Genomic DNA, 22,781 nt, shown 5'->3' on the forward strand with positions numbered 1-22,781 from the left:
GTTTCCAGGAGGAAACTGGTCAGAGAGGCGAACAAGAGGCTACAGCAACTCTGAAGCAGTTGCAGGAATTTATGACAAAGAGTGGTCATTGTGTGCATGTGACAACAATATCACAAATACACAAATGTGGCTTGTATGGGAGGGTTGCAAGAAAAAAGCCACTCCTCAAACACATCTTGAAGATTCTGAGGCAGATGAAACAAAAATTTAATTATTTGGCCTCAACACCAAACGATATGTTCATATGGAAATCCAATACAGCTCACCATCCAAATAACAGCACTCCTACAGTAAAGCATGGAGGGGGTAATATGCTGTTATAGGGGATAAACCAAAGCACACAGCAAAACGGAGCACACAGTGGAGGAAGGAGAAAAAGGTGAATGTCTTTGCATGGTCTAGTCAGAGCCCAGACTTAAAGGGGTCATATGATGCTATTTTAAAGATCATTATTTTGTGTATTTGGTGTAACAGAATATGTTGACATAGGTTCAAAAAACTGTCGTCCATAAAATGCGTTGCACAAATTCGAACATCTGGGTTGTGCTGTTCTGTTGTAAATAAATCTTAACCAATGATTCCTAATTTCATCTACTTCCGGAAGGCCAAATAAAGTGCTTTTGCTTTCGCACTCAAATACACAGCGTCTCACTGACATGGCTGCATCAACACTGCTGCTGTTCCTGAAACCACGCCTTCTTTATTTGCTTGCACATTTGGGCGGCATTATGCTAATATTCCCACATAGTGAAGTAGGTATGTGGGGGCGTGTTAGAACGAGCCGTTTTAGGTAGGCGTGGTTGACTCTTAACTTTTATAAAAACTTTGGATTTGAGACTTTAATTAAAGTAATTAAAGCAAATGTTGGTTCAACAAAATACTGACACAAGGGAGTGATCCTTTTTCCCAACTCATTGATTGTTTTGTTTTTTTCTGACGTGTTGTTATATCTTTCACTTGGATGTTTTAAGTTGCAATGAGTAAATACAGTTGGATAAAACAAAAACTGTGTCCATCTTCATTTCAGGCTGCAAAGCAACAAAATGTGATTATTTTAAAGGGGTGTGATTCTTTTCTATACCCACTGTATGTTTGAAATTGTATGAATTCAAAATGAGGTGGTTATTGCTTAAATAACCAGGTTGGTTGGAATTCTTGGTTCAGTATGATGGTTATGAAATGAGACTAAATAAACTAAAGATTATAATGTGTCATCGCTTTCAGAGTAAAACTACGTGAGCTGCTGTTAATACATCCTAATGTTAATACAAGCTAATGCATTTGACCCCAGCTAACATTACCAGCACTAAAACACTGCAGCCTACCAGCTGATTCAATCCAAGCATTAAACATTATACAATCGATACATGCATTCAAAGCTTTATGCTTTTGACTGTTTGCCGAAAAACTGTGGCCTGCTCAAAACGCGACCGTTAATATGAACATTCTTCATATACAGACCATTTGGTCTTCTGTTGAAGTGTTGAGTGCAGTGTGTTGCTGTTCATTAAGAAAAGCAGAAGTTTTCACTGTGACATCCTTATGACCAGGATTGGGACAAAGAGCGTGAGATTTGCAGAAAAATCAGTGGGGGACATGTTGAATGAGGGTGGGTGACTCTCAAGTTGGCCCTTCAGTCCCCCGGTTTGAGAGCTTATATAAGGAAACTTATGTAAGATGCACTGGGGGGCTTAACTGGGCGATGGGCTGTCTCTGACGTGAGGGGGTGTAGTCTGAAACAGCAAGAGGGGATTGTGGGATTAGATGTTTAGAGGGAGGGCTGTATGTGTGTTTTTAAGTGAAGCGTTAGTAAGAGGATCTGTGTATGTGTATGTCTCCACATCTGTGTTCGGTAGGCGTCTGGAATACTTTCTCTCCTTTCTTTGCTTGGATGTCTCTCGGCCTCTTTTTCTGTCTTGCTTTTTTCACTCTTCTGCCTCCTGTCAGCTTTTTTATAGAGTCAGAGTAGAGAGTAGTTTCTGTCTAGGTTTTTATTTGATCAGTCTCTTTGTTTTCATTGGCAAGTCAGCATTTTTCTTGTGGTTCAGAAGAGCAGAGGTCAGATTTTACAGCAGGAATGATTCTCACTGTGGGCGAAGTGTTCTCAAACGGAGCAGGTTCTAACTCGGATGCCGGGGGCATTGGAGAAACTGGGGAGGGGATGTCTGAACTTGTTGAGAGCGCAGACACTTCTGGAGGTTAGAGATCTTCTTGTTTTTTCATATCCTCTGTAATTATATGTTCAAATATGAATGGCATTTTATGGCTCTTAGATGAGGAGCGTGAAATATTCTGACCAAACCAAAAGTAGGTTGCCAGGTTGTGTCAAAGTGTGCCGATCAGAGTACAGAGCATAGCTTGTGGCATTGGTTTGACAGATGAGTTGCATATGTTTTATTTTTGTTCCATTTCTGTATTTATATAATGTATTAATGGAAATTCTTGCTGATTCTGGGGGTGAGAGAGGATTTCTTGCAGAACAGGAGATAGAGAATGAGAGAAAAATGCAATGTAGAAGTTACATGCATTAAATCAACACAGAAACATTTCTAATAGTGCTCTTAGATCAGATTTTACTACTTCAACAGTAAAATAAAAATAGAAGACCATCTGAGGGTAACTACCTGCTACCTCAAATTAGTTAGCTGAAATTTTAAGAAGTATACAAATATATCTTGAAATAGCTTCACATTTACAGATCCAGAATTTGACAGTTTTTTTTTTCTTTTTATCCTTTATGTGCCACAGTTAGTTTTAGTTTTCTCTCATTTTTGAGTGTGTGTGTAACTTCATTTGTGCTTTATTTCCTCCTCAACTGTTTATTACTCTGTCAGTTCATCCATAATGTACTCTGATCAGCCAAATAAGGGAGGCCCCCGGGGTGCATTTCTCTGTGACATATTTGCAATAGAAAATAAAAAGGGGCATAATGTCAGAGCTTGCTGATGGTTGTTTCTGGACTACAACAATGTCTGACCTGAATTAAGTGAGTGGAATTGAACCACTGAACTGATGTTAAATATTGATCTGCTGGTCTCGCCTACTGTTTCCTGATGGAGAGTAAATGTGTAAGCACACACATACGCGCTCTGTTCTGTTCTACTGTCACAGATGGATTACACTACTGCAGGCTATGACCTGTGTAGTCACGTGACTCACTGAGCACTTGGCCTCGCAAAATGGTTTTGTGTGTAGATGTGGAGCAAGATTTGTCAATGACCGTGTCAGAGAGTGGTCTTATCATCAGTATGAATGACACAAAGTAAAAAAACAACAACTAATAAATAAATAAATATGTTTCAAAAACATTTTTACATTTATTTATTTATGAATGAATGAAAATATATTTTTTATTTATCTTGTTATAAGCCATGGAATTAAAAATATACACTACTGGTCAAAAGTTTGTAATAATTAAGTTTTTTTTATGTTTTTGAAAGAAGTCTCTTATGCTCTAAGAGGCAATAGACACAGTGATTCAAAATTACCTACTTGCCCCAAACTTTTGAATGGTAGTGTATCACAAAAATATTAAGCAGAAAAACTGTTTTCAGCATTGATAATAATAAGAAATTATTCTTGCGCAGCAAATCAGCATATTAGTGTAATGTTTGACAGATCATGTGACACTGAAGACTGGAGTAATGGCTGCTGAAAATTCAGATTTGCATCACAGGAATATATGACATATTAAAATAGAAAATAGTTATTTTACATTGTAATAATATTTCACAATATTACTGTTTTACTGTATCAAAATCTTAACAGCCCCTGTCTTTTGATCGGTGGTGTATATATTTTTTTATTTTTTATTTATTATGACTTTTATAGCCTTGTCGATTATAACAATATATAACGTTAGTCAATATGCTTGGCATCTCTTTCTATTTACACACATACAACTAAATACTACATGTGTTTCACACACTATACTAGTTTACACTCAGGAAATGACCTCAGTGGATCAAATGAACACTGAAGACAAAAGAATAGCTAAACAGGTACAATAAGCAGATGATAGTACCATGGAAGGGGGTGTTATATTTCAGCCATCTGTTATTGTGATGTGAAGTTTGTTTAATCCTGCAGGTGAATCTTTTGCCCTGTCCTCTGACCCTGGTGTGTAATACTCAGCGTGTTGCAGGTGTGTCTCATGTCGTAACAGCTCTCTCTGTATGCGTGCAGCTATGCAGCAGGTGTTGGATAACCTGGGTGAGTTGCCCACCACCACCGGGGCTAAAGACATTGACCTCATCTTCCTCAAAGGCATCATGGAGAGTCCTATCGTCCGCTCGCTGGCCAAGGTATAGTGCACCCAGCTGCCTAGACTTTACTCTAGCTGATTTGCATTGCTTATGGGGTTCATGCAGGCATTAAGGGTAGTGCCTTAAATTGGTTTAAATCTTATTTTTCTAATCGAAGTTTTTCAGTTAATATTGGAGATCATTTTTCTAGTGCTGCTTCTTTATCATGTGGGGTTCCTCAGGGATCCATTTTGGCTCCCATTATTTTTTCAATATGCATGCTCCCACTTGGTTCTATCTTCAGGAAGTATGGTCTGTCATTCCATTGTTATGCTGATGACACCCAAGTTTATCTGCCCTTAAAACATAATTCAGACGGTTTGGACCTGTCTTCTTATGTGAAGACATCGGTGAAAAACCTGGGTGTTGTCTTTGATGAGTCTCTGAAATTTGATAAGCAGATAAACTTGGGAATTGCGAATGCTATCAAAAGTAAAGTCTTTTCTCTCCTTCAAAAATTTTGAAAAAGTAATCCATGCCTTTATATCCTCCAGGCTGGATTACTGTAATTCTCTATATGTTGGGATTAGCCAATCAGCTCTGTCCCGATTACAGTTAGTTCAAAATGCAGCAGCCAGACTGCTTACGGGTACTCGAAAACGGGACAACTTCACTCCAATTTTACGCTCTCTGCACTGGTTATCAGTGCGCCACAGAATTGATTTTAAAATTTTACTCATAGTGTACAAATCTCTGAATGGTATGGCCCCATCTTACCTTTCTGACCTGTTGATTGAACATTTTCCCACCAGATCATTTCGGTCTTCCAAACAGAGACTGTTGGTTATCCCTAGGTCGAAGTATATGTGTAGAGGTGACTGCATTCTCTGTAGTTGCCCCCAGACTCTGGAATGAATTACCTATCACAATCAGACTTGCACTCTCTGTATCTGCTTTTAAATCTAGCTTTAAAACGTATTTGTTTGACAAGGCTTATAATTTGTATTAACACTTTACTGCCTTACATTTGATTGTTTTTTATTATACTTTGTGTATTTTTAAGTAAATGTGTTTTTGTGTTTTCATTATTTATTTTGTTGTAAAGCACATTGGACAACCATGGGTTGTAATTAATGGTGCTATATAAATACATTTGCCATTTTCCATTCATCTATAAGCAAATTTAATTTGTGATTGATTAAGACTGAACGAAATGAATAATTATTGGATATTAAACATGCCGATTTGTATTAAATTCACAGAGGAGCAGCTAGACACAGTCAGAAATATCAGTTCATGGATTGATGAAATGATGAGATGTTTGTGATCAGGCTCATGAGCGTTTGGACAATGTGAAGTTGGAGGCAGTGCAGGAGAATAACGTGGAACTTGTGACTGAGATTCTGGGTGACATCAGCGGACTGACTGTACAAGATGACAGCACTGCAGAGCTCTCCAAAATCCTGCAGGAGCCCCATTTTCAGGTACAGTGTTTTCTTGTACCTTCCTGTCTCATCTCTTTTTGTATCTTCTCCTCTTGTACCTTCTCATTTCATTTCTTCTCATACCTTATAATCTCATCTCATCTCGTACCTTCTCTTATTTCATTAAATCTCATACCTTGCCTTCTTGTCTCATCTCATCTCATACCAACTTCTTGTTTCATCTCATGCCTTCTCTTCTCATCTTACCTTGTACCTTTTCCTTTCATCTAGTCTTGTACCTTCTCTTCTCATCTTGCACATTCTCTTCCCGTCTCATTTCATCTTTTATTTTATCTTCATCTCATTCCTTCTAATCTAATCTCTTACCTTCTCTTGTCTCACCTTGTACCTTCTTTTGTTTCATCTTATCTCATACCTTCTCTTCTCATCTCGTCTCATCTTTTCTAATTTCTCACCTTTTCTTCTTTACTCATCTCATCTTGTACTTTCTCTTCTTGTTTCAGCTCACACCTTCTTTTCTCATCTTTTCCTCTCATCTAATCTCATACCTTCTGTTCTCTTCTCATCTCACACCTCCTCTTCTTGTCTCATTTCATCCTGTACCTTCTGTTCTCTTTTCATCTCACACCTTCTCAACTAAGCTCTTAACCTCTCTTCTCATCTCGTACCTTCTCTTCTCATACCCTCTCATCTCATCTCATCTCTTATGTTCTCTTCTTGTCTCACCTTGTACCTTCTCTGATCTCATACCGTCTCTTCTCATCTCAGCTCATCTCATTTCATACCTTATCTTCATCTATCTTAATGTTGTTTTCTCATCTCATAACTTCTCTTCTCATCTTGGCTCATTTTTTGGCACCTTCTGTTCTGATCTTATGTCATCTCATTTCTCTGTTTTTGTCTCATCTCATACCTTCTTTTCTTGTACCTTCAAGTTTTTTCGTATATTTTCCACAGTATATTTTCTCATTTTTCTGCAGTATTTTGTTCTCATTTTCTCTCTTTACTTCAGTCTCTTCTGGAAGCCCATGATATAGTGGCATCAAAGTGCTATGAAGCCCCACCCCCTCCTGAAGTGACCAATGAAGCAGCAGTAAACAACGCTCTTATGCAAGCTGATGCAGTCAGGATGATTGGCATCCGCAAGAAAGCAGGAGAACCTCTGGTGTGTGTTTGTGAATATATAGATTTATATGTGACCACATGTTCAGTCACTACTTTTAAAATCTCATCCAGTCATAATTTCAGTTAATATCCAGTCCACACACACAGAACCTAAGTGCCTGTATGCGTTTCATTACTCATGCTATCGTTTCGCCCAGGGTGTGACCTTCCGAATGGACAAGGGTGACCTGGTAATCGCTCGCATCCTCCACGGAGGGCTGATTGACAGGCAGGGGCTGCTGCATGTGGGTGACATCATAAAGGAAGTGAATGGGAAGGACGTTGGCAATAATCCCACTGAACTCCAGGAGATGCTCAAAGAATGTATTGGAGGAATAACACTGAAAATACTGCCCAGCTACAGAGACGCTCCAGCGCCACCACAGGTATACACACACACACACACACACACACACACACAATAATATCCATATGCACTACTGTTCAAGAGTGTTTGGGGTCAGTAAAATGTTTAAAATGTTTTTGAAAGAAGTCTCTTATGCTTAAGAAGGCTGCATTTATTTGATTAAAAGTGCTGTAAAAACAGTAATATTGTGAAATACTATTATATTTAAAATTTCTATTTTAATATATTTTTAAATGTCTTTGGTGTCACATGATCCTTCAGAAATCATTCCAATATGCTGATTTGAGATAGAAAAAGAAAATTATTTGAAACAGAAATCTTTTGCAACACTGTATTTCAACATTGTAAGTTTCTTGTCACTTTTGATCAATTTAATGTGTATTTGCTAAATAACATTATTAATTTCTTAAAAAATCTTACTGACTCCAAACTGTAAAAAAAAACTGCATAATGTAGACACTAAATATACATAATGATATTCATATTCATTCATGTAGTTCATATCCATCCGTATTTGTTTAGTAAAAACTTAAAATGCACATGTGAACTTGTGTGCATGCCGAAACACACATTTAGGGTGTGTTCACACTTGTAGTTCGGTTCATTTGGTTCATTTGGTCCGGATCAATAAGGAAAATGATACATTTGGTCCTGGTCCGCTTAGCGTTCACATTGGCATTTTTGACAGCGAACCTAAAGACACCGAACCTAAAGGCATAGTGATACGTTTACAACCCGATTGGTCGGCTTGAATGACGTATATATCGTGATGGAACTCACCGAACACCCCAAACAAAAGGTGCGTTACACTTAAAGCGGCGCTGCGGGTGTATGATATCAAAGCATCCATTAACCGTAACCGATCGGTCTGCTCAGCGCCGCTTTAAGTCGAGCACACCTAATGCCGTCTGCTGGACTATGCGCGCTCATTCTTGCGTGTAGATATAATTTAATTTTCACCACCTGCAAACTCACAAGGAGCTCATAAAAGGCACTTTACCTCATCGTTGCTCCACGTTTGCCCTCTGCTCATTTTGTTTTGGTTACACCGCGTCGTCAAGTCATGTCGCATAGCGTCGCATCTTGTCATTACTTCCTGTTTTTGGTTCGTTTAGAAGTATTTGGTCCGTGTTGCATTCATATATCATTCGAACCGCACCAGAGTTCGTTTGGAAGCGGGCCGAGGTCCATCTTTTCAGCGGTCTCGGTCCGCTTGTTTGGTGCGCACCAGGGTTCGGATGGCAGCGTTCACACTTACTCAAACGAACCGTACTAACAGAGCAATCGTTGTGAATGCACCCTTGTCTACATACTTTACATATTTGTTACATTTGGCCATTTGTGAAATCCCATGATTCTTTGTAGTAAAAAAGATCCCTGAGAGCCCTATTAATAACACTCCACATGCTATCTGGGGCAAGACACACACACATGCTCAATTCAATCTCATTACATGGCTCCTGGTATTTTCTCTGTATCTCACATCTCCCTCTGTGTACATAATGTATTTATGGCTTCTCAAGAAGCTTTTACAAAAGGATTCTACTAAAAACATAAATCATTTTGTTATTGTGATTGAGTTTCTCAAATTCAGTGACACTAGGCCTCAAAATAAGGCTTCTTATTTAAATACGTTTATGTAAATATTATATCATCCCCTCCTCCTCGATCTGTGGTGAACATGTAGATCTGCCATGGAAATTTAGTGCCTACACTTGTCAAATCATGATGCTTGATCTAGTACGAGGTTATGTGCGTAAAAGTAAGATTAGGTTTTTGATTTTTCTTTCAAGTCATGTTAAAAAAAAAGATTGCATTTATGAGACGAGCACATATGAATGGGACCACAATGCTGTGGGGATGCTGGAAAAAAATTAATCCATTTCATGCTTTAAACAATTGTGCACATTTAAAACATCTACAATAATTCACAAAAAATATTAAACATTTAAATGTTATTTTTTCAGAATTCAGTGTTGCTTTTTACTCCCATGTGGTATAACAAGGCAACACCTCGACTCCTTAGTTGAAATTAATATGTATTACTCATACATTTTCATTTAATTATGTTGTACTTATTGAGCTGAGATGACTCATTCTCATTTCCCATAATTTTCTATGACAATCCAAGAATGGAAAAATACAGAAAACATCAATTACACATCTAATGCACATTCTTTGTTCCTCATTTTGTTGTTCTAAAGCTAACAAGTGTGGAAAAAAGGGGGGAAAAGGAATATTAAGTTTTATTACAATTAATATTTACCGTTTTATTTTGGCTAAAATCACTTGAATGAGAATGAAATTATAACTCTGTAATCCCGCTGGAATGTCAACAGCTCGAGTTCTAACTTTCCTGAGACAGAGATTGTGTCATTTGCTGATTGATAAATAACTGGAGATGTATTAGTGGATATAATAATTATGCTGAGTGCTTTTTGGTGTTTGGATTAATCCCACCTGTTTTATTTCTCTCAGGTTTATGTACAGCCACATTTTGACTACAATCCAGCCAATGACAATCTAATTCCATGCAGAGAGGCGGGGCTTGCTTTCAAAAGGGGTGATATCCTGCAGATTGTCAACCGAGAAGACCCAAACTGGTGGCAGGTATGAATACTGTGCTTTTTACTTACCTGTTCTCGCTCATGTGAATTGGTCTGTTACTGTATTTCACTGACCTTATTGTTTTGACTGACAGGCATGCCATTTAACAGAAGGAGGTACTGGGCTGATTCCCAGCCACTTTCTGGAAGAAAAGAGAAAAGCATTTGTTCCTAGAGACCTGGATGGATCAGGTGATGCACCTAAACACATTATTGTCGCCAAAACATGAAATTAAACAAAATGACAGAAGTATTCTGAAACTTCTGATACTGTTTTAAGGACATAGTATATTAATGTATTATGCTTTTGCAGTATCGACTGTGTGAAATATATTGTACACATTTGTATGGAATACACACAAATTTGTCCAAGAAAATACAAACATAATGCCATCTCATGGACAAATGTAGTATTGCATTACATATTATAGCTCTTTCACTCCTCTTCTCTTTTTCTCTCTTTTTTTAGGAATCCTATGTGGAACAATAACTGGTAAAAAGAAGAAAAAAATGATGTACCTTACTGCCAAAAATGCAGGTAAGTAGATAAAAATACTTGGTTATATGAATTTTTTATAGAAATGTAATCAGAAAGGGCCTTAACGAAAATAAATAAAACAAAATACTTTTAAAAATTATTAATAATTATTCATATTATTATCAATGTTGAAATATCCTGCTTACTATTTTTGTGGAAACTGTGATACATTTTTTCCCCCCAAAATTATTTTGTAAATAGAAAGTTCAAAGAACAGAATTTCTTTGAAATATACACGTTTTTGTAATAAATGTCTTAACTGTCACTTTTTATCAATTATTAAAAAAATATATATTTTTTTTAATATTTTTTTATTTTACAATATTACTGTTTTTACTGTATTTTACTTAAATACATGCAGCCTTGGTGAGCATAGGAGACTTAATTCAAAAACTTAAAAAAAAAATCTAAATTATTTTGAACTTTTGACCAATAATGTATATATTAAAAAAGTTTCATTCTTAATAATTTATAGAATAAGTAAAAAACACGTCTCTTCTTGCTCAAGTATATGTATGCATCATTATCCTAATATTGATAAATCCATTGTGCTGCAGAGTTTGATCGGCATGAGCTTCAGATCTACGAGGAAGTAGCACGTATGCCGCCATTTCAGAGGAAAACCCTCATTCTGATTGGAGCGCAAGGAGTGGGGCGTCGTAGCCTGAAAAACAGACTAGTTGTACTACATCCCACTCGCTTTGGTACCACTGTACCACGTGAGTACCTAATGAATACTCTTACCTCGAAATTATAAATGAATTGCCCATAGGTTTACCCATTTCTTTTCTCAATATCTCAGACACGTCTCGGCAGTCTCGCAGTGATGAGCAAGATGGTCAGTCATATAGATTTGTAACACGTCTAGAGATGGAGATGGACATTAAGGCGGGCCGGTACCTGGAACACGGAGAGTACGATGGCAACCTGTATGGTACTAAAATCGACTCCATCCATGAGGTGGTGAACACCGGCCGCACATGTATCCTGGATGTCAATCCCCAGGTGAGGGTATCTCAGAGTCAGAGAGGTTCACAGATATTATATTATGTCATTTAGATTCATTCAAATGACAGAATATATGGCAATATACACTACCATTCAAAAGTTTGGTGTCTGAATTATTTTTTTTAAAGAAATTAAATCTTATTCAGCAAGGATGCATTGATCAAAAGTGACAAACACTTTTATAATGTTACAAAAAAATTATATTTCAAATAATTGCTGTTCTTTTGAACTTTCTATTCATCAAAGAGTGCTGAAAAAAGGTATTTTTTATCAAATAAATGCAGTTTTAGTGAGAATAAGAGACTTCTTTCAAAAACATTATAATATAATAAATATTTTAACGAAATTGTTAAAAGGTGAAGATATTTTTCAGTAATCTTTAGACATTTATTTTCACCACATTTCAGTATACAGTGGGTGTAGAAAAGAATCACCCACCTTTAAAATAATCACATTTTGTTGCTTTGCAGCCTGAAATGAAGACGGAGGGAAGCGCTTGATCTGTTTTGCAGTGTGACGGGGACATTGTCTTGCATGAAAATTGCAGGCAGATTGGGAGATGCTTGCTGGGAAGGAACTGCATGTTGCTGAAGGAGGTTCTGATAAACATTTGCATTCACCTGCCATGTAGCTGCACTGTATAAGAGGCACAACTCCTGCTGCAGAAAACATCCCTCAAACCATGACACTTCCTCCTCCACCTTTCACTGACTTCTTTACGCACTCGGGGTTCAGTCTTTCCCCAGTTTGACACCAGTTGTACATAACATAATGTGTCCCATCTGACCCAAATAAATTAAACCTGCTCTCATCACTTAAAGTGAACTTTGGACCAGTTCTCCTCTCTCCACAGCCATGTAGCTGTATAATAGGCTCAACTTCTGCTGCAGAAAACATCCCCCAAACCATGACACTTCCTCCACCTTTCACTGACTTCTTTATACACTTGGGCTTCAGTCTTTCACCAGTTTGATGCCAAACAAAATGTTTCCCATCAGACCCAAATAAATTAATCTTGCTCTCATCACTTAAGCGAACTTTGGAGCAGTCCACACAACATGCTCCTCAGCAAAAGTGAGCCGAGCCTTTTGATTCTTTCTGCTGATGAGAGGCTTGGTCACTGTAGAGTGCGCTTTCAGTCCGAATTCTCTTAAACGTGCTGAGACAGATCCTTACCCTATTCAGCACTGAACTGGCGAGCAATTCCAGCTGCAGTGTTGAACCACTTCCCCAACCTTCCCCAAGTCTCCGCATAATCCGGTCTTCTCATGCATTTGTCTTAAGTGGAAGACCAGCCTTTTTGGGGGACTTGAATGAATTAGTGTCATTGTAAAGCTGCAATATTCGAGAAATTGCAGATTTGGAACGACAAAGTTCTCATGCAATGACTGAAAAGATCGTCCCTTTGACCTTCATCTGGACAACCTCCTGTCACAAGGTTTCAGTCACCTTAGAGCAGCCTGCAATCTTGCAATCGCAGTGAAAATTAGAGGAATGCTGCCAGTTAAATAGGGTTTGTCATATAATTAAGGAAATTAGCACCAGGTGCCAGATTAACACCAATAACTTGGAGGTATCTGTAAGTGTTCTCTAATTTTGATCAAAGTTGTTTTTTCAAATATCTCATTTAGGTTTTTTATGCTGTGCTTCAGAATACAATTAATATGCTTAAAAAACTGCCCTTCTACTCCTGTTAGGATAACTTTAAATAGGACTAAACAGTGACCTTGAAATTGAGGAAATTGTAGGTTCTCTAATTTTGATCTCCACTGTGTGTGTGTGTGTGTGTGTGTGTGTGTGTGTATAGAAAGAAATTAATGCTTTTATAAAGCAAGTATGCATTAAAATGATTAAAAGTGACAGTAAAAACATTTACAATGTTACAAAAGATTTTCCTTCGAACTTTCTATTCATAAAAGAATCCTGAAAAAAAAAAAATTTCTCAATTTTCTCAAAAATATTCATTAATATTAAGAAATCTTTCTTGACCACTTTGGCATACTAATGGCTGCTGAAAAATAAGCTTTGCCATTACAGAAGTAAATTACATTTTAAAATGTATATATAACAGTGGAGATCAAAATTAGACACAAATCTATAAATACTTGATTTTTTCTGAAATATTGTTCATCTTCATCGCTCAAAATATGAAGGAATATTAGCTGTAGGTATACCACTGATCCACTAACATGTTTGACTAAACAACCAAGGCATTTCAACAAAAACCTTTATTTTGTGGGAAACACAGTGATCAAAATTAGAGAACAGTAACCACTGTAGCTTGAAAGAAGTCCTAAAAGAACTCAAATTTTGGAGGGTTACAGCTGTCAGAAATTAGTAGGAAGTGTAGAGGCCCTTGCTTCAGCACATCTGTGGCCGCAGGACATCACTAGTTTCTCACACTGTGCTGGTGTGATCTTGGTCCTCTTCTTCCAGTGTCTTCCATAGTTCGGTAACTGTATTGGGTTTCTTAGCCATAACTTTGTCGCCAAGGATTTTCCAGAGATTTTCAATCGGGTTTATATCAGGACTCTGGGCCGGCCATTTCATTATTTCAATGTTCTTAGCTTCAGGGAAGCGCTTGATCTGTTTTGCAGTGTGACGGGGACATTGTCTTGCATGAAAATTGCAGGCAGATTGGGAGATGCTTGCTGGGAAGGAACTGCATGTTGCTGAAGGAGGTTCTGATAAACATTTGCATTCACCTGCCATGTAGCTGTATAATAGGCTCAACTTCTGCTGCAGAAAACATCCCCCAAACCATGACACTTCCTCCACCTTTCACTGACTTCTTTATACACTTGGGCTTCAGTCTTTCACCAGTTTGATGCCAAACAAAATGTTTCCCATCAGACCCAAATAAATTAATCTTGCTCTCATCACTTAAGCGAACTTTGGAGCAGTCCACACAACATGCTCCTCAGCAAAAGTGAGCCGAGCCTTTTGATTCTTTCTGCTGATGAGAGGCTTGGTCACTGTAGAGTGCGCTTTCAGTCCGAATTCTCTTAAACGTGCTGAGACAGATCCTTACCCTATTCAGCACTGAACTGGCGAGCAATTCCAGCTGCAGTGTTGAACCACTTCCCCAACCTTCCCCAAGTCTCCGCATAATCCGGTCTTCTCATGCATTTGTCTTAAGTGGAAGACCAGCCTTTTTGGGGGACTTGAATGAATTAGTGTCATTGTAAAGCTGCAATATTCGAGAAATTGCAGATTTGGAACGACAAAGTTCTCATGCAATGACTGAAAAGATCGTCCCTTTGACCTTCATCTGGACAACCTCCTGTCACAAGGTTTCAGTCACCTTAGAGCAGCCTGCAATCTTGCAATCGCAGTGAAAATTAGAGGAATGCTGCCAGTTAAATAGGGTTTGTCATAGTTTTTTCAAATATCTCATTTAGGTTTTTTATGCTGTGCTTCAGAATACAATTAATATGCTTAAAAAACTGCCCTTCTACTCCTGTTAGGATAACTTTAAATAGGACTAAACAGTGACCTTGAAATTGAGGAAATTGTAGGTTCTCTAATTTTGATCTCCACTGTGTGTGTGTGTGTGTGTGTGTGTGTGTGTGTATATATATATATATATATATATCAACCTAATTGACAGCAGCTCAGTGTCTGTTGTGTGCTAATCACATTGTTGTTCACCCAATTGATTTACTAACATCAAAATGCAGAAAGTGATCGGTGAATACTAGCCAATGGAATTACCACTTGTGTGTTAGTCCCGCCCACTGCTGAAGCAACGATCTGGCAGACGTTCTTTGTGGTATTAAACTCTTAATTCCCTCATTCTGTTTGTGAAATAAGCTGTATGAATGCAATCATTGTTCCCCAGAAAGCAGGGGGAAGGAATTAAATATTTTAAAAAGTGATAAATATTCAATCGATCATTTGTAGTGGTTGTTTTACAAATGGACTTAATAATTATCAGTTTCACTGAATATCTGGTTAATCTGTCAACATCATAAGTTCTCTCTTAATTCAAGTAATAATTCTGTTTTCTCTTTCTCACAGGATGTGGACCTGAAGAAGACTGTGGATGAAAGTGCTCGTATCCTGCGGGCTTACAGACACTACTTTGACCTCATTATTGTCAATGACAACCTAGACTGTGCATTTGAGAAACTGCAGTCGGCTGTGGAGCAACTCTGTACTGAACCGCAGTGGGTTCCAGTAAGCTGGGTTTACTAAGGGGAACCTTTAGAACAGGGGTGTCAACCTTAATTCCTTGAGGACTGGAGCCCTGCAGAGTTTAGATTCAACCCTAAGTAAACACACCTGATCCAATTAACCAAGTCTTTCAGGCTTATTTGAAAACTACATTGTATGTGTGTTGGAGCAGGGTTGGAACAAAAATCTGCAGGGCTCCGGCCCTCCAGGAATTGAGTTTGACACCCCTGCATTAGAAGATCACTATGCAAGAGTGTTTGAGTGTGTGTGTGTGTGTTTGTATGACTGGTATGCAAGGAGATTGATGTGGGGCAGTGAAGTTACTCGTTTGAATTGACCAACCAAATGAGCGTCGTCTGCCACGAAAGCACCGTTAGCCCTAGCCTCACTATTGTGCACACAATGCATGTTTTTTTCTACTCAAACTGAAAGGGAAGAGTACTTATTTATTTTAGTATTTGTATGTTTTTAAAGAATATCTTTCTATTTGTAACATCTTTGGAATTGGAAGAAAAGAAAAACGAGGAAAACTGAAACTGGCCTTGGCGATTCAGAGGCCATATTTTTTTATTTATTATTGTAGTTATTTTTACATGTGTTTCTCCTTTTTTCATTTTGTAGTTGCTGAACCTACTGTGATGTTTTGATTTATACTCAAATGAAGGACTAACCTGACAAGAGTGTAGCAGGCCAAGGGCTCCTGTAGAACATTCTAGATGCTAAAATCATGAACCATAAAACTGTTTACATAGACCCAGATCTCTTAACTGTTTATTTGCTTCTCTTCATATCCAAAATTGATGTAATGAATCTCTTTTATGCAAAAAGTCCATATTAATGTGTGCAGTTTGTTTTATTTATGGTGTTTTTTGTAATATTTCATTCACTGATTTTGTCTGTTGTACAACGTTGGGCTGGATGTTGTGTCTTATTATCCTTAGTCCGTTAAAGAACCAAACAAATAGTCCTGTTGATTTCAGTCTTTTTCTTGTTGTTTCTTCTTTCTTGAATGTCTTTCAAATTCTGTCCCAGAATGCCATGACCTCTCTGCCAAATGTATTTTTGTGTCTATGTCAACAAGTCCGTTACAACAAGACAATAAACAGACCAACCATTGTTATTCTTTGTTCCTCTTTTTTATTTAGTAATAATACAGGGTATATACAGGAATCATCTTTTTTAAGACTCTTTCCATACATTTTAAGACCTCATTGCCACTCCAAGTTTTAACCGGTTACACCGGCGACACTTTAACTTACATTTACTATATATTGATTGTAAGATAGCATAACTAAACAGTCTTACTTTGTGATAACTCCTTATCAATACAACATAAGTCAGAAGGGGGGAACGAAGCACAAGAGAATTAATCGAGTGACTAACCAATGCAACCCAAGAAACAAGAAGTAGACCAATAAACAAAACAACTGACAAAACTTATTGAGGAGGGAAACAGCCCAATTTCGTGGAAAAAAACAACAACCACCCTGCATCCAACACGAGCTGCAGTCAGATTTCACTGATCACGGGTCAAAAGTAAGGAGAGATAACTGACAAGATGTTGGAGGATTTGCTGCTCAACAGATCCCGAGCTCATTGACAAATATCTTTTATCATAGGATGTGCTCCCTTTACACAGTGCGCGCGTGATTGCGAAATCGAAAGTGAAAGTGAACTACGACTGCAAGCGCTCATTCAAAGGGGATTTAAATACCCCACATATTGATAGTGGCGCCCTGATGCGTGAAAATTATATTCAATATTAGAATGTTTGTGGGAGCGGATACAAAAATCGCGGGAGCGGATGGGAGCATGCGGTAATGGTCAGAAATTCAGCGTGAGCGGGATCAACAAGCCCCACGCTATCACGCAGCGGCGCAGTCAGTCAGTGAGCGCCGTAACAGATGACGTCAAATACAATATTAGAATGTGCATGATGCAATCAAACAGAAGCTTTGAGAAAATCGCTGCGTTCAATCCTGTGCAGAGAGATACACAACAAATGTATTTGCATAATATCATATATTCTACATAAGTAAAAAATTATAGCTCGAGTGCAGTGATGAGCACATTATTATTTGAAAATCTGCCAAAATGATACATTTACAGTAACACAAAAAAATGTATATTATGAAAAATATTACAATAAAAAAGATCTGATTCTGAACTTTCATCCTAGCATTCGTATCCTTTTTATCCTTGGCAAATAAAGAAATACTAAATGAATACTGCTATCTATAAATGATCTATGGAAAACAAATCAATTTCAGAGAACAAAATAAACTGTTGTTTTCATGAAGGTTTTTAAATTAGGCTTTTACTACAATTTCACTGTAATAAAAGAAAATAAAAGTATTTTAGTTTGGGAAAATAACTAAAATTATCTGGAAAATAAAGTTATGTATAAATATAACTTTTTTTTGCAGAAATATTTAAAATCTGTATAAACCTGAGTAAAGGCACCTTGTTGGAGATATATTACAATTAGACTGATTTCTCTTATGGAATTAACAAAGATAAAATGAATGCAAAATATTAATAAGCAAGTAAATGTCTGCACATAGGAACATTAAAACTAAAGCAAGTAATTTCTGCATGAACTAATATGTCTTTGTAATTGGGAAAACATGTTAAAATGACACTTTAACAGCCTATTTCAGCCGTCAGTAAAAGCACTAACACTGTCACTCAGAAACAAAGGATGCAAGGCCATGGATGGCAATGCACAGAACCATTGGGAGGAAGCCCTCTCTACAGGTAATTTCTGAGGTTAACATGTCATTCTCTTTCCTTAGTAAAACATTGCATGACTTAAAAAGTTCCTCCACTCTGTGGAATTCATTGTCACTTTGGAGGAAAACAGGCATGGTGTCCTTGCTACTAGGCATATCGCTAGTAGTCAGATGAATCACCTAGGTTTACAGAAAACAAAATGGAATAAAATTATTACATTTTTTATTTTAATGTTTGTTTTGTTTTTTTGTTTCAACTACTTTACATTTTTCTCAAGCATTCATTCAGAATCTGCATTGGCATCCATATTAAACTCACTACATCCTGTAGACTTTGGAGACCTTCAGAAGTGCAGAACGGCTCTAGCAGGTCCAGTCCAGCATCCGTGAGTTCTGAATCGAACAATAAAGTGTATGAGTGAAGACAGACAGTCTACGTACATATGAAACCTCTGAGTTTAGGTACAGTACTAACCGTCAAGAGAATTGATAAGCATTTCCATAACATTCATAAGCTCCATGCTCTGCCTGCTTGCTTTTGTTGAGCATCCGTTCTGATGAGATACAGCCTTGTGACATCCATTCTGTTCTTCTGGTATGGGGCTTGATCCATTTAACTCAGATGCCAAGGGAGAATCCCTGTGATTGGCTGTTGATATCTGACATCCATTATAACTGGACAATGACGTTGATGTGGTAAGTCCACTCTTGTCAAGTTGTTCACCTTTCAGTAAGTCTAAAAAAGCACCAATGATCTGGCTCTGTTTTTCAGACAACTCGTTGTCTAAGAAGCACGGAGCTGCACTGCTGCTTAACACCTCAAGCTAAAAGACAAAAAGACAATGCGATCAGAGAAAACTAAATATAAGTGATATAAAGAGGAAAAAACTTTCATATCTGTGTCATTTTTCAGTTACATGACCCTTGACTACTTGAAATCTTGAAAAATGAAACGTTTACTTTTAATGATATTCAGACTAACACAAATTAAATAAAAAATATAGGAGGAGAAATAAATCTGTGGATACAAGCACAAAATAGAGAAATTATGGCACGTCACCTTTAAACTCTCTTAAAAATTAGGAAAAAGTTCAAATCTACCGTGAAATAATCTTTCAAATCATCCTAGAGGACAGACAATCCTCTTAAAGAAAGAATCACCCATTTATGCTATTTCACAATGTCCTTCTGCAACTTTTGGACGAGCAACAAGCAAGCAAACAAGCAAGCATTGTTTCTTATCGTTGTTCCTTATACTATCACTCACTCTTTTCACCTTTAAACTCTCTTAAAAATTAGGAAAAAGGTCAAATCTATCGTAAAATAATTTTTAAAACCATCCTAGAGGACAGAAAATAAAGAAGGAATCACCCATTTATGCAATTTCACAATATCCTTCTGCAATTTTTGTACGTGATTTAGCAAGCATTATCACTCACTCTTTCCACCAAAGCTGACAAGACAGATCGGTCCGTCAGAATTTCCCTCAGCAGGAGAAGGATGGAGGAACGGCTTTCAGCAGACAAGTCAGCCAGTGCACAAAAGCTAGTCTGAACATCTGCAAGTGCTGCAAAGAGACCACAAATATACATCTCAAAGTGCCTCATTATTATTATCGCAATGTCCTAAGAACCAGGAACTTAAAAAAGGGTTTTGAGAACACAAAGGAACTGAAACACACACCTTTTTTTAGAGTAGTAAGTGGGAAACCTTCCTGGATCAGTGGCCATTGACCATCCACCTCTGAGAAATTGGGAAATGGATTCTGGGAAATGTCATCTGATTCCAACCCACTGGACCAAATGCACAAATCTAAATTCACACAAAAATCAAAACTCAGGCATGGAAAGCCCAAATACATACACAGCACATTTGTCAAACTGTTTTTTTTTCTTCCAAATAATAAACATAATTAATATAAAATGATAAAAATACATATAAATAAAAAATAATAGTAATGAATTTAATATATGTTGATACATGTAATAAAAAAATCAAAAGGAACTGTAATGTTGTTAAGCCATATTCAATAAATGTCACTGACCAAAGTAGCCGTCACTTTCGATGGTCATTTCAATGACACTGTAAGCCATCACAGTGTCCGGTGGGATGTGTAATGCAGTCTTAGAGCCACACTGAAGTTCACCGCTCTCTTTAATGTACGTCTGAAACACCAAAGAGGCCGTTAATTCTGTGTTGTTGTTGTTTAGTATTATTTATATACAATTAGTATTTATTCATATTTTGAATTAGCATTTATTTTTATATTTTCAGTTTTGATTTTAATTTGAGTAGTTTTGTTATGTGCTTTTTAATTAGTGCAGTTTTTTTTATTTCTATATAGCCTTAATTTATTTTTATTTAAGTTTTAGTAAGTTTAGTTCTTCTCAATTAAGTTTTAAGTTTCAGTTTTTCATCCAATATTTATGTTATATTTTATTTTATTTCAGCTTTATATCAATTACTGAAAATGATTTGAATAGTTCAGTTACCAATAACAACACTGAGTCAGAAAAGGAGATTTATTAATGACATGATATGATATGATAATGACATTCATTAATGAAGCTAAACTCCTGATCATTACCGTTCAATCCCTGAACACACTACTTCTTACAAACCTCGCCAAAACCAACCGCAGCATGGCAGCTGGCCTTCTCCAGTTCTGTATAAGAGATGGAGCAGTCGTGGGCGGTGAAAATTCGCTCTTTAATGATGGTAAAAGCCATGTTTTTTTGGGGGGACTGCTTGAAAAAAGAGTTTTTGAGGTCCAACTTCCTAAGGGGGTCATCAAGGTAAAAAGCAGAGGACTGAATATCAAACCACATCAGATTGTTATCTTATATGCATCAAAATGTCAATTTTGTCATCATATACTCATCCGCATGTCATTTCAAACGTGTGATTTTACAAAAAAGGTATTTTGAAAAATGTCAAATTTTTTTTTCCATACAATGAAAATGAAAAGTTGAAACATTTTTAAAATATCTTCTTTACAGATTTTGAATAACATGAGGGTTCAAAATAAAAATAATTTTTGAACAAACATTCCTGTCAAGAGATACCACAAGGTTCAACTTTAGGTTTTGAATTGATTTTCCAAATTATGATTAAAAAAACATATTCTCCTTAGTTTGTAATTAACGTTCATTTAAGTGGGTCGACATCATATTAAATTGTTTTTCTCTAACCTTCCTCTAATGAGTGTCACAAGACTGGGAATATCCACATCTTCCTTCTTAAGAGTCCCGATTGATAAACTAAGTTTCTCTTTCGATGTGCCCTGTCCAATTGCATTTAGGGAGACAGCAGAACCTCCCAACTCTATAGATCCAGTTACAGAGTTTCTGTACTCTCCCTTAAACTTTACAAACTCTTTCTCCTCACACACTGATCAAAACAAAGAGAGATATTAATTTCAACAAGGCCAGACACAAGACAGTTCCATTTAGGCATATTTTGAAAAAAACATCTGTTTCTACTGAGATACCTATTCACTATGCACTTTACCTGGTTTAATTGGATCCCCTTCCAGCAGGTCATTGAGTTTGAATCCTGTGGGTTTGTATTTAGTTTGCTGCCAGAACCAGCTTTTCTGGGTTTTCAGCACCACCGCAAGCGCCTGGAGTTTTCCGGAATCATTTAGTCTGGAAGCCGCAATCAGAGCACCCTTATGATCTAGCTGTCGGACGAGCTTCTTTGTTGCTCTGTCAAACATCCTGTGCAAAAACACATAAACAGACAGCATTAAATCAAAGTAGAAAATGTGAACACTTTCTCTGACTTTTCTCAAGCATTGTTCCTAATGATAAATGCAAACTGTATAAAAGCAGCAACTGAATTACTGATTGAAATTTTCCCTGCAGTAATTCCCAAATATACATGAACTTATCTTACATAATCCTTTATTAGTTGTGAAACCACAGAATTATCATAACATGTGCAAACAGCCATTCCACAGCAGAGGCCAAACATAATAAACCAAAAATACACCAAAATGTGCACACAGCGGTTAGTGAGAAGTTCTCTCCTCATGCCAAAATCATGAAGTAATACCAAAAACAGGAATAAATAACAGAAGAGAGAACAATGAATTAAGATGTCATGGACTGCTGAGAAGGGCTGAAAATAGCATTTCAACCACAGCTGTGCACTGCAGATGGTGGCTTGTAGGTGTAACACAGATATGGTTCATCATGTTAACAGAATAAGACAGTGTAAAAGCTTTAGTCTACCGCTCTAAAGGGCTTAAACTGGGAGAAAATGAGGGTAATTTTAATTGAGGGGCTTCCAGTCAGTGGAACTCTCCTGACAATGGGCCAGTAAAGCTGTAGTGACAGTTGTGTTTATTAAACAGCATTACTGAGTTATGAACAAAGGATGTTAAACAAGTCTAGAACAGGGATGGGCAACTGGCGGCCCGCTGGATCATATTAGACTCGGATGATCAATTTTAAAGGGGTCATATGATGCAATTTCAAGTTTTCCTTTCTCTTTGGAG

At 37.2% G+C, this 22,781-nt stretch overlaps 2 protein-coding genes and 1 long non-coding RNA gene across 3 annotated transcripts in view; 1 reads left to right on the forward strand and 2 right to left on the reverse strand.

Annotated features, from left to right (window-relative positions):
- Window positions 1-945: 945 nt before the first annotated feature.
- On the forward strand, window positions 946-11,872 carry LOC107688384 (MAGUK p55 subfamily member 6-like). The gene is made up of 11 exons (XM_016486042.1): window positions 946-2,198; window positions 4,186-4,304; window positions 5,576-5,728; window positions 6,702-6,854; window positions 7,012-7,239; window positions 9,699-9,830; window positions 9,922-10,018; window positions 10,296-10,364; window positions 10,922-11,083; window positions 11,167-11,375; window positions 11,843-11,872. Exons 1-11 carry the CDS (start codon window positions 2,078-2,080, stop codon window positions 11,870-11,872), a joined length of 1,473 nt encoding a protein of 490 aa, XP_016341528.1. The 5' UTR covers window positions 946-2,077.
- A 98-nt stretch (window positions 11,873-11,970) lies between these two features.
- Window positions 11,971-12,302, reverse strand: LOC107688337 (uncharacterized). The gene is made up of 3 exons (XR_001634227.1): window positions 12,224-12,302; window positions 12,085-12,086; window positions 11,971-11,992 (listed from the first exon to the last, which is right to left on the reverse strand). It is a non-coding gene; the product is annotated as an uncharacterized LOC107688337 (long non-coding RNA).
- Window positions 12,303-17,993: 5,691 nt separating this feature from the next.
- LOC107688338 (non-syndromic hearing impairment protein 5-like) overlaps window positions 17,994-22,781 on the reverse strand; it is a 19,251-nt gene continuing 14,463 nt past the window's right edge. Inside the window, exons 2-10 of the mRNA XM_016485974.1 lie at window positions 21,791-21,999; window positions 21,472-21,670; window positions 20,902-21,058; window positions 20,325-20,445; window positions 19,964-20,092; window positions 19,720-19,847; window positions 18,756-19,104; window positions 18,600-18,673; window positions 17,994-18,460 (exon numbers count right to left, since the gene is read on the reverse strand). Coding sequence (XP_016341460.1) covers window positions 18,233-18,460; window positions 18,600-18,673; window positions 18,756-19,104; window positions 19,720-19,847; window positions 19,964-20,092; window positions 20,325-20,445; window positions 20,902-21,058; window positions 21,472-21,670; window positions 21,791-21,998 — 1,593 coding nt within the window. The 5' untranslated portion in view covers window position 21,999 and the 3' untranslated portion in view covers window positions 17,994-18,232. The remainder of the gene's footprint in view (window positions 18,461-18,599; window positions 18,674-18,755; window positions 19,105-19,719; window positions 19,848-19,963; window positions 20,093-20,324; window positions 20,446-20,901; window positions 21,059-21,471; window positions 21,671-21,790; window positions 22,000-22,781) is intronic.

The sequence above is a fragment of the Sinocyclocheilus anshuiensis genome, unplaced genomic scaffold (genome assembly GCF_001515605.1).
Source record: "Sinocyclocheilus anshuiensis isolate Anshui unplaced genomic scaffold, SAMN03320099.WGS_v1.1 scaffold209, whole genome shotgun sequence".
Classification (NCBI taxonomy): Eukaryota; Metazoa; Chordata; class Actinopteri; order Cypriniformes; family Cyprinidae; genus Sinocyclocheilus; species Sinocyclocheilus anshuiensis.

What these genes read in the sequence shown, in the direction of transcription:
- LOC107688384 (XM_016486042.1), top strand. Translation starts at nt 2,078, where the DNA reads ATGATTCTCACTGTGGGCGAAGTGTTCTCAAACGGAGCAGGTTCTAAC. An exon ending in TCGTCCGCTCGCTGGCCAAG is followed by an intron (nt 4,305 to 5,575) that starts GTATAGTGCACC and finishes GTTTGTGATCAG; the next exon opens with GCTCATGAGCGTTTGGACAA. An exon ending in CCTTACTGCCAAAAATGCAG is followed by an intron (nt 10,365 to 10,921) that starts GTAAGTAGATAA and finishes ATTGTGCTGCAG; the next exon opens with AGTTTGATCGGCATGAGCTT.